Source organism: Monodelphis domestica, chromosome 1 (genome assembly GCF_027887165.1).
Source record: "Monodelphis domestica isolate mMonDom1 chromosome 1, mMonDom1.pri, whole genome shotgun sequence".
NCBI classification, from domain to species: Eukaryota; Metazoa; Chordata; class Mammalia; order Didelphimorphia; family Didelphidae; genus Monodelphis; species Monodelphis domestica.
The window spans coordinates 247,020,748-247,034,370 of NC_077227.1; the positions used below are offsets into that span (position 1 = coordinate 247,020,748).

The window sequence follows — 13,623 nt, forward strand, 5'->3', positions numbered from 1 at the left end:
TTGTTTGTTTGTTTTTTCCCCAGATTACATATTGATGGCAATTTTTTTTAAGCCCTTACCTTCCATCTTGGAATCAATACTGTGTATTAGTTCCAAGGCAGAAGAGTGGTAAGGGCTAGGCAATGTAGGGAGTTAAGTGACTTGCCCAGGGTCACACAGCTGGAAAGTGTCTGAGGTCAGATTTGAACCTAGGACCTCCCATTTCTAGGCCTGGCTCTCAATCCATTTTAAGAATTGTTTTCTGACATTTTGTAATCCATGTTCTCTCCCTCCTACCCTTTCCCAGAATAGCAAGGTAATATGATATAGGTAGTATATATGTTATTATATAATGCTTATTTCCATGTTTGTCATGGTATGAAACAAGTCATCTAGAGCTTATACTAGAGCCATGATGGTGAATTTATGGCACGTATGCCAAAGATGACATGCAGAGACCTCTCTGTGGGCACATGCAGGTCCCCGGCTTGGTCAGCTGGGAACCTGGCCCCACCCTCAAATACAGGGAGATGGGCACTTAAGACTTTCTTCACCATCTCAGCAGAGCTTGGCTCTGGCTTGGCCAGCCAGCAACCCAGCCCTGTCCCTGAATGGGGGGAAGAGGGAGGCACTCAAGCCTCTCTCCACAGTTATTGAGGAGCATGGCCAGCCCATGGCAGGCATCACAACCTTGCCCTGGAACTAGGGGTAGGGTGGGCACTCGAGACTCCTAGCCTCTCTCCACGATGGAGCCCTGCAAGGCCTGCAGTGGAGGGAATAGGGCATGGCACACAGTCGGGGCATGGGGCATGGCATGGGGTCCCTAAAAAGCTCTAAAATGTTCACCATCACTGCACTAGAGAAACATTCATGTAGGAAATAAAGTGAAGAATAGTGTGCTTCAATTTGCATTTGAACTCCTATCAGTTCCTTCTCTAGTAGTGGGCATTTTTCATCATGAGTCCCTTGGAATTGTCCTGGATCCTTTTATTGCTGATAATTTGTCATTCATAGTTATTCATTGTACGTATTATTGTTATTGTATAAGTGTTTTTAGTTTTTGCTCAATGTCATACACAAAATTGGGCCCAGGAAACCTGTGTTTAAATCCCAGTTTTGAATTTCCAGCCTTTTGGAAAGAAAACTTTCACCTAACCATATACTCTTAGTGAATTGGTTTATTCATTGCTTCCCAAGCACAATCTATGCTTTTCCACCTCCACACATTTGCTCACACCACTTCCTGTGTCTACAGTGACCTCCTCTATCACTTTCTACCATTCTTCATAGACCAGTTACAGGCCCTCTACTATGAGGTTTTCCATAAACCTTATAGTCTCTCCTTTGTCCAAAGTTTCCTATCCCTTCTAGTCTTTCTTATTCATGCAATATATAAATAATATAATTTCTTAAGTGTGCATTTTATCTCAGTGCCTACCTCAGGACTTTAGCAAGTTCTCAGTAAAAATCAAATTGATAAATTTTAAGTAATATATGTAAAGCATTTTGAAAACCTTAAGGCATTTTATAAATATTAGCTACTGTTATCATTATTGTTCTTATGGTAAATAGTAAATATAGTCTTTGGTCTTTTTTTCTTTGTATTATACTTTGGGAACATTTATGAGTTCTCTAAGAAATATGCATTGTATTTTTGATTGGTTGCAATTTTCCTAAACCATAAACTTCAAATGGAAAAAAGGTAATGTTTGTCAAAGTGTTGTTGATAAAACTTTTAAACAACTCTTTTGTGCAGACTACTGTACTAGGCACTAAGGCAGATACAAAGAAAAAGAGACTGGGTCTCTCAAGGAATTTATAGTCCAGTGAGGAGGAAAAAAGCATATCCTCATCATTATCACCATAGCTGGCATTTATAGAGCACTTTTTGCAAAGCATCTACAAACATTATCTCATTTGACCTTCAAAATAGCCTCTTGAGGTAGGTAGAGCAGGTATTATTATCCCCATTTTAGAAATTGTGATGAAAATAATATCGTACCTACCTATATTACTACTTAAAAGGTTTGCAGAGTGCTACATAAATGTTAGCTATGATTGTTAGCATTTTGCAGATGAGGAAACTGTATTGCCTGTGATCACACAGTGTCAGAGACAGGATGATATTTTCCTGATTCTAGTCCAGTGTTCTTTCACCTGCACCACTCACAGATAAGAATACATTATTGAAAACAAGATACTAATGAATAAAAAAGGTACAAAGAGTTATGTAAGATCCAAAGAAGGAAAGATAATTTCTGACTGGGTGGGAGAGAAGGAGGGACAATTCAGGGAAAGTTTCTTGGAGGAAATAACATTTGTGTTAGGGCTTAAAGAATTAATAAAATATCTTTTTTGTTTTATTTTATTTTTATTAATAATTTTAAAAACAGCCGCATTTATTTATTTATTTTAATTCTAAGTGTTTTCCCTTCTCTCCAACCTTAACTAATGTAAAGGCATGAAAAGCAAAACCTAAGGAGCAAGAAGGATCTCAGTAGGCATATATCTAAGGAATGCCTTGAAAAAAAGAAATGGGGCTGCAATAAAGTATAGATATGTTTGGGGGACTGTGAATAGTTCTTGGTGCTTTGGTTTTCTTACCAGTATTAGTAGTTTTCTTAGAGTGATTTTTGTTCTATCAATATAATACTTCATTAAACCTGACTTAGAACCTTGATCTTAAGTTTATTATCATTTCTTAAACCCTCGAAACTTATTAGAATAACAGATTACTTTTTGCATTTTTCTTTGCCTCTATTATTATTACTATTCCTTTGATAATTCATAATGTGGAGACCTCCTCCACCAATGCAAATCTAAACCTATCCATGATTCAGTAGTGAGCCTTTGGAATGACTTCATTCATCATTCTGCTGCCAACCTGGTGACGACCTCTCCACACTTGGCTAAGCTTTTCCTCACCTGATGAACATGCAATTTCTCTATAGGCTATACCAAAAACAAACAAAAAAACCCTTTCTATCTTAGCAGGACTCACCAAAGCTTGAGCTGTGTGTGGCATAGCTTTCAGGAGCCTTTGTCCACCATTGTGTCATGATGAGGCATTGAACTGTGATTTTAGTGGAAGATTATTATTACTAATAATAACACTTCTTTCTGTAGTAAAAATTGGATTTTTTTCAACACTCAATTATAAGGTGGTTTCAGGAGGCAATAATTTGTCCTTTAGGCTAAATTGATTTCCAAATGAGAATGTAAAAACTGGCCATAACTACTATAAATTTAAAGATAATAGACCTAGAGCTAAAAGAAACCATAGGAACCATCTAGTCTAACCCTCTCATTTAAAAAAAAATTATTTTTATTATCATTCAAAATGCATTTCCATGTTGGTTATTGTGGTAAGAACACATTCATACAAAACCAAAACCCCAAAATAAAACCATAAATACCCTGATGTACAAGACAGTATGCTTTGATCCACATCCATCTGACTCCAACAGTTCTTTTTCTGTAGGTGGATAGCATTCCCTGTCATAAATCTTTCAGGATTGTCCCAGATTGTTGTACTACCGAGTAGCCAAATATTCAAAGTTGATCATTGTACAGTATATTACCTTGTACAATGTTCTCCCAGTTCTGCTTATTTCACTTTGCATCAGTTCCTGCAGATATTTCCAATTTTTTCTGGAATCATCCTGTTTATTGTTTCTTATAATGCAGTAGTATTCCATCACCACCATCTATCACAATTTGTTCATTCATTCCCCAAATGATGGGCATCTTCTCAATTTCTAATTCTTTGCCACCACAAAAATAGCTGCTATAAATATTTTTGTACAAGTAGGGTCCTCTCCCCTTTCCAACCCTGCCCTCCCCATTTTATAGATGAGGAAACTGAAGCCCATAGAGGAGAAATAATTTGCTTAGGGTCAGATTAATAAATGTTAGGATTAAGATTATCTTCCCCTATTAATAAATTTGCCACAATATCAGAAGAGATCCTAAGAGTCCATGGTTATATCATTTTCAGACTATAAGTCAGCAGTCATCCAATAAATAGGAAGCATTTATTCAGTAGAAGCTATGTACCAGATACTGTGCTAAATACTGATGATAGAAAGAAAGACACATATCTTCCCTAAACACCTCCTTCCAGCCAACATTATCCCATATACCTATACATATGGTCTATACCTTTTGATGCTGAAGTGCCACCTTTTTTTGTATGTGAAAATATGATCAAGAATCACATAAAATGAGAAGACCTCAATCATTGAGCATTTATTAGACACCTACTATGTTCTAAGCACTGTGCCAAGCATTGCATAGCCAGAAAAAAGCAAGACAGTCCTTCCTCTTAGAAGACAGCATACAACTTACATACGAACAACACACATTAATTACATATGATTGCCTTCACTTGAAGATATCTAAATTGGAGACAATCATCAGAGGTAAGGGACTGCTATTAGAGGGAAAGGAAAGAGATCAGCAAAGATTTCTCATAGAAAATAGGATTTAGCTGGGACATAAAGGAAGCCAGGGAAACTAGGTGGGTAATGAGCAGGGAAACATTTCAGGCATGGAGGATAATCAATGAAAATTCTGATAGTTAAGTGGAGTAGTGGTAGATAAGAGTACTTACATTGATAAAAATCACAAGTACTTAAGCAAAGTAACTGCAAGTCAGGGACCTTTAAACTTTTCTCAGCCATTATGATTTACATAGTATAACAAAGGTAATTGTTTTTAAATAGGAGAGAGAATCATGTTATAGTATGATTAAGAGATAAAGGCTGACCTGTAATTTCTTTGGTGTAGGGAATTCCCAGATGAGAAGTCTCCCTCTTTTAATGTAGGTTGGCTCCTTCTCTGTGATTTATAGTTTTTAGCATGAACAGTTAAAGAGTCTTGGCCGGGGTCACTTAGCTAATATGTGTCAGAGATGGCCCTTGATCCCAGATCTTTCCTATTTCTAAACCAGTTCTATCCACTACATCATATTACCTCTCAATTTTATTCTTAAGGAAGATGATACAAACTATGTTATAGTCTAAAGTTATTACATATATGTTATACATCTACAGATCTATTTGGGGTTAAAAGAGGGCTTGGCAAAGCAGATTCTAAAATTTTGAATCAAATCTAAGAAGCATTTATTAAACACAACAAGGACATTACAAAATAAATATAAAAGAATAGCCACACGTCCAGAGGAGTAATTTCAAGGCAGATCAAGAGGGAGAGCATTTATAGTTAAAGAGAATTAGGAAAGGAATAGGCTGGAGTGGATTAGTTGTAATTTGCATCGTTGTGAGGAATAGCCACACCAATGAGATCACAGCCTCAGGTGTGTGTTGTAGTATAGGTGCAAAGCACTGTATAAGGACTAAAGACTGTGATCAAGCTGAAGATTATAATTCAAAAGTCCTTGAAATTTCCCTTTAGATACTTTAACTTTGTCACAAATCTACAAAAAAAAGACTTGCCCTGTGCATTGTTCTGGTTAGAAATTTTCAATACTACAAGAACTGTTAGATTATTTTGACTGATTTTGTAGTCTACTTTCAGTGACACACAATTTAAACCTTATCTTATACAATGCTTGCAATTCCTGTTTTCTCAGGTAAATGAGCTGGTCTGAATCAAAGGGTTATTCTTCCATTTCATTATTGGTTAAAAATAAAATTAAGATTTTTTCCTGGAAACAAGATTAGCCTGAAAAGAGACTAGAAAACAAACATCTTCTAGCAACAACATCATGCAAAAAATTAAGAGGAAAATAGGAGGGGGAAAAAAAAAAACCTGTAATGGCTGTCCTTTGTTGTGCAGAGGTATCCAACTCTTAGTGGATCCATTTGGGGTTTTCTTTGCAGAGATTATGGAGTGGTTTGCCATTTCCTTCTCTAGCTCATATCAAAAGAAGAACTGAGGCAAGCAGGGTTAGATGATTTGCCTAGGGTCATAGGCAGCTAAGTATCTGAGGCCAGATTTGACCTCAGGAGGGTGTGTCTTCCCAGCTCCAGGCCAGACATACAATCTATTGCAGCATCTAGCTGCCAAATTTTGGCTGGCTAATATTATTTCTTTTAGACTAGCACTTAACTAGAATTCTAGGTTTTCTTAACGTGGATTTTTAAAATACAAAAAACAAATACTTGAATGCAACCTGTCAAAAACCTAAAAGTTCCTTTGAAAAGGAAGTGGTCTTTAGCAAGGTCTTTTATATTAAATTTCTCCAAGGTCTATTCTTTCTCACTAAATTTGTGAGTGGCTTCTTTTGTGCCCTGAGTACATAGGCTATTGTTTTTATTTATTCTTACTGTAATAAAATAGATGAGAGGCAGTGCTTTCATGGATAAAGAGCTAGCTTCAGAGTCCAGAAGACCTTGGTTTAAGACCTGACATTGACACATAGAGGCTTTATGACCCTGGGCAAATCCCTTAACCTCTCAGGGCTCCAAGCAACTGTTTTAAGCTTATAAGTTGCTGAACTGTATTAGCAGTTGGTTTACTTATTCAGGAATTCCCTGTACCAATAAAATCAAATTTCCTAATTAGAAAGTAAAATTATTTCTCAAATATAAGTTAGAATTGCGCTCCCTTTAGGGGAATCCTGGTCTTCTGAATTGGAATTGGAATATTTTAAAAACAATTGAATCACACAAATGCATTGCTTTGGTTCAGTTCTTAAACTTTCTTGTGACATAGAAACCCAAGCCCTCTTGGACAATTCTCAACTAATCTTTTACAAAGTAATAATAATAATAAGACAACCTAACAATTTCCACGACACCTGTGTCTTTTCCCAAGAGATTTCTGTAACATGTTTTCACAACAATAATATTAAGCCCCTCTTCTTCTGCTCTTAACTATTTTATTTATTTTAAACATGATTTTCTTTAAATAACCTAAATTGTGTCTTTGTTCGAAGTGTAACTTATTCTTATAATTTTAAGTTTACTGAGTACTATAAGATTTCTTTATTAAATTGATGGCTTTTTTTTTTTCGTTTTACATTGAGTAGTAATGTCCTCAGATATATCTGAATGAGTTAGATATTCTCTAATTATGTGCATGTGGAAATGTAGTGAGGCTTCAATTAACCAGCTTAATTGAGAAATGGATATTGTAGTTTAATTAATTTGGAGAAGAGGGTAAGTAAGATTTTTATTTCCTCATTGAGTTAAAAATGAACAAAGGACAGAATTTCATGAAAAAATGAGTTTGCAAACCCAAGCTCTATAACTAGCTTCTATAACAGATTCTTACCAAACTTTACATTTTTTAAAAAATCTGTAATTTTATTTTTAATTCAATAAGTAAATGACAAGTTCAATAAATTCTGTGCTCACAGGTCTCTTGTCAACATCAAAATTGTAGTTCTGGAAAAATGTGAGATGTTAAGGATCATTTTTGACACAACTTCTGAATTTTTTTCTTTCCTCATTAAGCTCCCAATAATAGAGAGCTTCTGAAAACAGGTTTTCTCTAGTCTTAACTGCCCCTAACTTGTACACAGAAAAAAATTCTTATTATTTGAGGGTTCAAATTATTTGTGACATAAACAAATAAGATTTTACTGTGCATTAGTTCTGTCAAGGCATTCCCGCTTCAGTGCAATTACTGGTCTGATGGAATTAATTCAATTTCCAAGTGGTTTACTTTATGTCCAAGGAGTAGCCAGTTGTCCAGAAAGATCTAGTCCTCTAGCTAATATCTAAGAATATTTAAAGGTCTTTACTTACAATAGAAGGAGAAAAGATCCCTGTGTTAATTATTTTAAAAGTCTATGCACTATTGCAGGAATCTTTCAAGACTATACATTAATTTTTTTGTGGTTCCCATTATATCTCCCAAAGAGCTGTTCTTTATAATAAAAAAATAAAAAAGGAATAAAATGGTTTAAACAGTACTAATGCAGCATATTGAAATTGTCTGACATGATAAGTAATGTCCATACCAATAGTTCCCCCACCTCTGAAAAAGATTAACCATGAGGAAGTACCTTCTGTATTTCTTCTTTGAGATCAAGCTTGTTCATTATAATTTCCATAGCATACAATTTTATTTACTTTCTTGTTCTTTACATTTACATTGCTGTAGTTTTGTGAATATTATTTTCCTGGTTGTTTACTTCACTTTGTATCAGTTCTTATAAGTTTTCTCAAGCTTGTCTTTATTATACATATTCATAATTCCCTAGGCACAGTAATATTCCATTATATTTACATACCCTAGCTTGTTTAGCCATTCCCCAATTGTTAGAACATTTACTTTGTTTCCAGTTCTTTGTTACTACAAAATGAGTCTTTTTTTTTTTTAAACCCCTACCTTCCATCTTGGAGTCAATACTGTGTGTATTGGCTCCAATGCAGAAGAGCAGTAAGGGATTGGCAATGTGGGTTAAGTGATTTGCCCTGGGTCACACAGCTGGGAAGTGTCTGAGGTCAGATTTGAACCTAGGACCTCCCGTTTCTAGGCCCGGTTCTCAATCCACTGAGCCACCCAACTGCCCCCCAAAATGAGTCTTTTTGATGCTCATAGAGCCTTTCTTTTTGTCATATCTCTATGAGAGATAGGCCTAGCAGAACACCTAGATCAGAGGATATTAGTCACTTCAATTTAGTCACTTCTTCAAAATTATTCCAAATTGCTTCCAGAATAACTGGACTACTGCACAACTCCTCCAAAGTAGTATTATCAGTTTTTTCACAAATTGTTCCACTTTAGTAAAATAGGCAGGGCTTAGATAGCTCCTTCAGAGGGCTAGATCATATATATTTTCTTAAATGTCTGGCATAGATTTGAAAGACTTGACTTCATTTTTTCTCTTGAAGCTTAGAAATTTTAATAAAAGGAGGAAACTAGGAATCCTAGTTATTTTTAAAATCATGCAAAGCAGTTTGCACCTGTACTCACTACTTTTATGAACAGTTTCAAACATATTAAATAATTCTAGTTTCATATGATGCAACACTGTGGTCTTAAGTGATACAGTTTTACAGAGATAGATTGTAGAGTATCAAAAAGTCTTGAACCTGGTGTATTAAGAATAAGGAAGCTGGGGGCAGCTGGGTAGCTCAATGGATTGAGAACCAGTCCTAGAGATGGGAGATCCTAGGTTCAAATCTGGCCTCAGACACTTCCCAGCTGTGTGACCCTGGGCAAGTCACTTGACCCCCATTGCCTAGCCCTTACCACTCTTCTGCCTTGGAGCCAATACACAGTATTGACTCCAAGACAGAAGGTAAGGGTTTAAAAAAAAAAGAATAAGGAAGCTAAAACTTTAGGCTACACCTGATCAAATTGCTTGAAACTGAAACTCCTCAAAAGAACTTTTTAATGTAACTTTTCTGAATAACTACCCAAGTTGCTAAAATGGAAACACTTGTTTTCAGTCAGTCATATTCTCTATAAATATTGGCTTAAGTCCAGAAGAATGTGGCCAGTTAGGAAGAGATGCAAAACGGTCCTTAAATAAATAACTAAAGAAATGTTAAGCCCAGAAGAGATAATTGCCTTTAAATATATTAAGGGTGAAAGAGCCTCAGAGAACATAACTAGAACCATTGAACAGTCCAAAAATGGAATGGAATCAGGCCTAGAGATAGTAGGTCCTAGGTTCAAATGTAGCTTCAGATTCTTCCTAGCTGTGTGACCCTGGGCAAAATCCCCATTTCCTAGCCCTTGCTGCTCTTCTTCCTTAGAACCAATTGATTCTAACATGGAAGGTAAGGATTTTTTTTTTTAATGGAATGGACTCCTTTAAGAGTTGGTGAATTTCATATCACTGGAACTTTTCAAGTAGGATTTAGAGATATTTGATTTTTTTTTTTAAGGTGGAGGTTGAATTGGATTGCTTCTGACTAAATTTATTTAACTCTTAACAGCCTGTAAATCCTCAGGTGGAAATTGACCACCTTTTTAATATTGAAAAATTCTGTTATACTTTCTAGTGTAGCAATTTTCATTCCTGGATTATAACATTGTTGTTAATTGTCTCAAGAGAATATAATCATAAGAGTTAATTTTTAATTCACTGTACTTTAAGACCTCTACCTTTAGTATTTATCTTATTATATGTTTCACATTTAAAAGCAACAAAACTAAAAATATTATAACTCTAATACCGCACTATGAAAATGTTGATAATTTACAGGGCTATGTTATAATATGCCCCATATTAGAACATAGGCTATGTTGTAAAGTAGAAATCACAACTGCACTGTTTTCCTTTGGGGAAATAACAAAAAAAAATTACAATATTTATCAAATTTACTTTCATTCCAAGTTTCTGGTGTTAAGTAGGCCTTCAGATACTCTACTAAACAAGATTCGGAATTAGTACAGTGTATAGATTCCTTTTTTTCTTTTCATAACATGTTAGAATTGGAAGGGACCCCAAGAGTTATTAATCAAAGCTCCTATCTGAATCAAATTCCATCTACAACATTTCCAAAAATGTTACCATTAAGTGCCTATCTCCAGAGGCACTCATTCTACTTCTAGATGGCCCTAGTTGTCAAGAAGTTCTTCCTGTAATTCTAATTCCCCTCTTAATAGTGTCAGTGAAGACCTTACAAGTGATTTCTTGATAGTACCCACATGCTTTAATGTGATCTGTCATCTCCTGGATTTGAGATTGAAGCTTATCAGTACCTTCTGATCTTGTGTAATTCTTTTCTGTGTTTCCCCATAAACCTGCTATAGAGGCAGTGAGGCTTAAGGCTTTCTTCTAGGTCCTTTTTCAATTACTTCTAAATATAATGTAGCACATGGGCTGTCTAGCTGTTATCTTTTGGTCTCACTATGTGACTGACCTACTTTTCTTATCATGCATTTTTCCTTCATGATAATGTTAAGCTACTTAATGCACACATAAATTATGCTGATTTTATGTTCTCATCCTGCAAAGGCCCCTGACCCATCTTTCTATAGTACTTTGCGTTATTAGTAATTTGGATTCTTCAAAGATTGTTTAAAAGCCATTAAACATCACTGAATAATTTTAGTGTAAAGATAAGGTTTTGTCCAGCAAGGAGTTTGAGAATCATATAAGGTATTGCATTATTTCCTGAATGTAGACTAGCTTGTTCTCTTCCTCCTTTTCAGTTCTGGGTTTAGTTCACTATCCATCTGTAATGCCTATCCAAGACGTAAATGCTGATGAACTAACTCAATAGAGACAGCTAGGTGACACAGTGGAATATAATATTGAGATGAAGTCAGGGAGACTTCCTTAGTTCTTCCTGAGTTCAAATCTGGCCTCAGATTTGGACTTACTAGCCATGTGACCCTGGGCAAACCATTTAACCCTGTTTGCCTTAGTTTCCTCATCTGTAAAATGAAGTAGAAAGGGAAATTGCAAACCAATCCAGCATTTTTGCCAAGAAAACCCCACATGGAGTTTTCAGAAAGAGTCAGACATGACTGAAAAATGATTGAACAACAACAATAATCTCTTTGGGTTTATCTAGATAAATATCATGGTTTGGGTGGGTGGGGGGGAACATTTCTTATCTATTTAGTTTTTTCCCATGTGGATTATTAGGTTGATCTCTCTTAAATGGTCATGAATTTCATTGAACAAAACTTATAATATTCTGTAATAGAGAAATCTTACTCTGATATTTCACCGTCATATGAGGTGATTACGGTTTTTAGAAGGCTTTTCAGTGGAGTACAAGCTCTGGCAGGTTTAACTGAGCTAAAAAACCTTCAAGTAGAGACTTTGTTATAGGCTTACTCTATTAAATACCAACCCTTCTCTCTTTTGAAGGATATTATAATTTATCCAAGTTTATAAATGAACAGCTTCTTTGCTTTAAGCAGACTAAGAGAAATTCCAGCTATCTGGATAATTGAAGTCCACCATCATTACTGCTCTATCATGACTTTGTGACAAGTTTGTCATTTGTTTCCTGAAATCCTTATCTTTTCCCTCTTTTGTGCAACTGATATTTAGTATGTGTAAATGACAAAAGTTTATTTATTATTTTCCCCTGCAATGTTTTCCAGCATTCTTTCCCCTTCTGAACACTGGATTTTCTCATATGTCTAACAGCTTCTTTAATACATAATGTTATATTCCCCTACCTCTTTTTTTAAAAAACCTCTTTGCTGTTTCTTATAAATGAGATATTCCCATCTAGCATCCTATTCCAGACCTGGAGAAGAAGGGGGTACTCAGTAGCAAGGTTTGACAACTAGAAGATGGCTAGAAAGCAGGGAGTAACGTGAGTCATGGGGACTGAGGCTTTCCTGAAAGAGTGGTCCAAGAGGAGTAGTCCTGAATTAGGAGAACTGAACACAATACTTTAAATGCGATCTGATACAGCCAAAGTATTAGCAGGACCATTTACCTCCACCATTCTGAACACTGTGTCTCTTTTATTGTGTTATTGTTCAGTTGTTTTTCAGTCATGTCTGGCTCTTTTGGAGGTTTCCTTGACAAAAATACTGGAGTGGTTTGCCATTTCTTTCTCCATTTCATTTACAGATGAGGAACTAAGATAAACATAGTTAAATGACTTGTCCAGGATCATCCAGCTAGTTTATGTCTTAGCCCACATTTGAACTCCAAAAGATAAGTCTTCCAGGCATGGCATTCTATTCTCTGTGTCACCTAGCTGCTCTTCCTTTTAATGCAATTGATATTAAATGGTTTTGTATGGGTACTGAAGATTTATTTCTAATTGGGCAGAGGGAGTTGCTTTTTCAAATAATTTTTTTTTCAGTGAAAATGATATTGTTTTATTTACTTTGTAATTTTTTCTTTACAGTTTTGACTGCCATTGAAGGTACAGCAGATGGGGAACCCTGCCACTTTCCCTTCCTCTTCCTTGAGAAAGAATATGCTGAATGTACATCAGATGGGAGGGAAGATGGGAGGTTATGGTGTGCCACAACTTATGACTATAAAACAGATGAAAAGTGGGGCTTTTGTGAAAGTAAGTATATTTTCAGAGACATGTCTAAGATATTTCTTGTCTGAGTCAAGTTTTAAGAACTTTGCTTTCCTGGATTTTGTCATTTGTTTCCTGAAATCCTTATCTTTTCCCTCTTTTGTGCAACTGATATTTAGTATGTGTAAATGACAAAAGTTTATTTATTATTTTCCCCTGCAATGTTTTCCAGCATTCTTTCCCCTTCTGAACAGTCTCCAGTTTTGCTAATTAAAAAAAAATTACATTATTTCCATTTACTTTGTCTCTCCTCTTAACCTAGAGAAAATTTAAAAAAGGAAACTCAAACCCCAAGAACAGATATATATGAATCAAGCAAAACACAAATGCATGCCTCATTAATTAATTAATTAATTAAGTGTTTCATTCTTCCTCTTGAATCCATCACCTCCATGTCAGGAAGTGGGTAACATCAGTCCTTTGGAATCATAGTTAGTCATTGTATTGATTCAGGTTTTTAAGTTTTTTCAAAGTTATTTGTCTTTACAGTCATATAAATTGTTCTGTTGCTGCTCACTTCATCACAAATTTATAGAACTCTTCCCAGATTTTCCTAAAATTGTCTCTTTCATAATTTCTCATGGCTCAATAAAATCTATTAACTTCATGTACCATAATTTGTTCAGCCACTTTCCATTTTATCTCCTTTGTTGTGTTATTATAATATACATGATAGGAGCATCTAGGTGGCTGTCTCAATTGAGGACAG

At 35.5% G+C, this 13,623-nt stretch overlaps 1 protein-coding gene across 2 annotated transcripts in view; it reads left to right on the forward strand.

Moving 5' to 3' along the window:
- SEL1L (SEL1L adaptor subunit of ERAD E3 ubiquitin ligase) overlaps positions 1 to 13,623 on the forward strand; it is a 75,546-nt gene that overhangs the window by 15,070 nt on the left and 46,853 nt on the right. For both annotated transcript variants that reach the window (XM_007472690.2, XM_007472689.3), the window contains exon 4: positions 12,732 to 12,899. In XM_007472690.2, the coding sequence (XP_007472752.2) occupies positions 12,732 to 12,899 (168 nt within the window). The remainder of the gene's footprint in view (positions 1 to 12,731; positions 12,900 to 13,623) is intronic.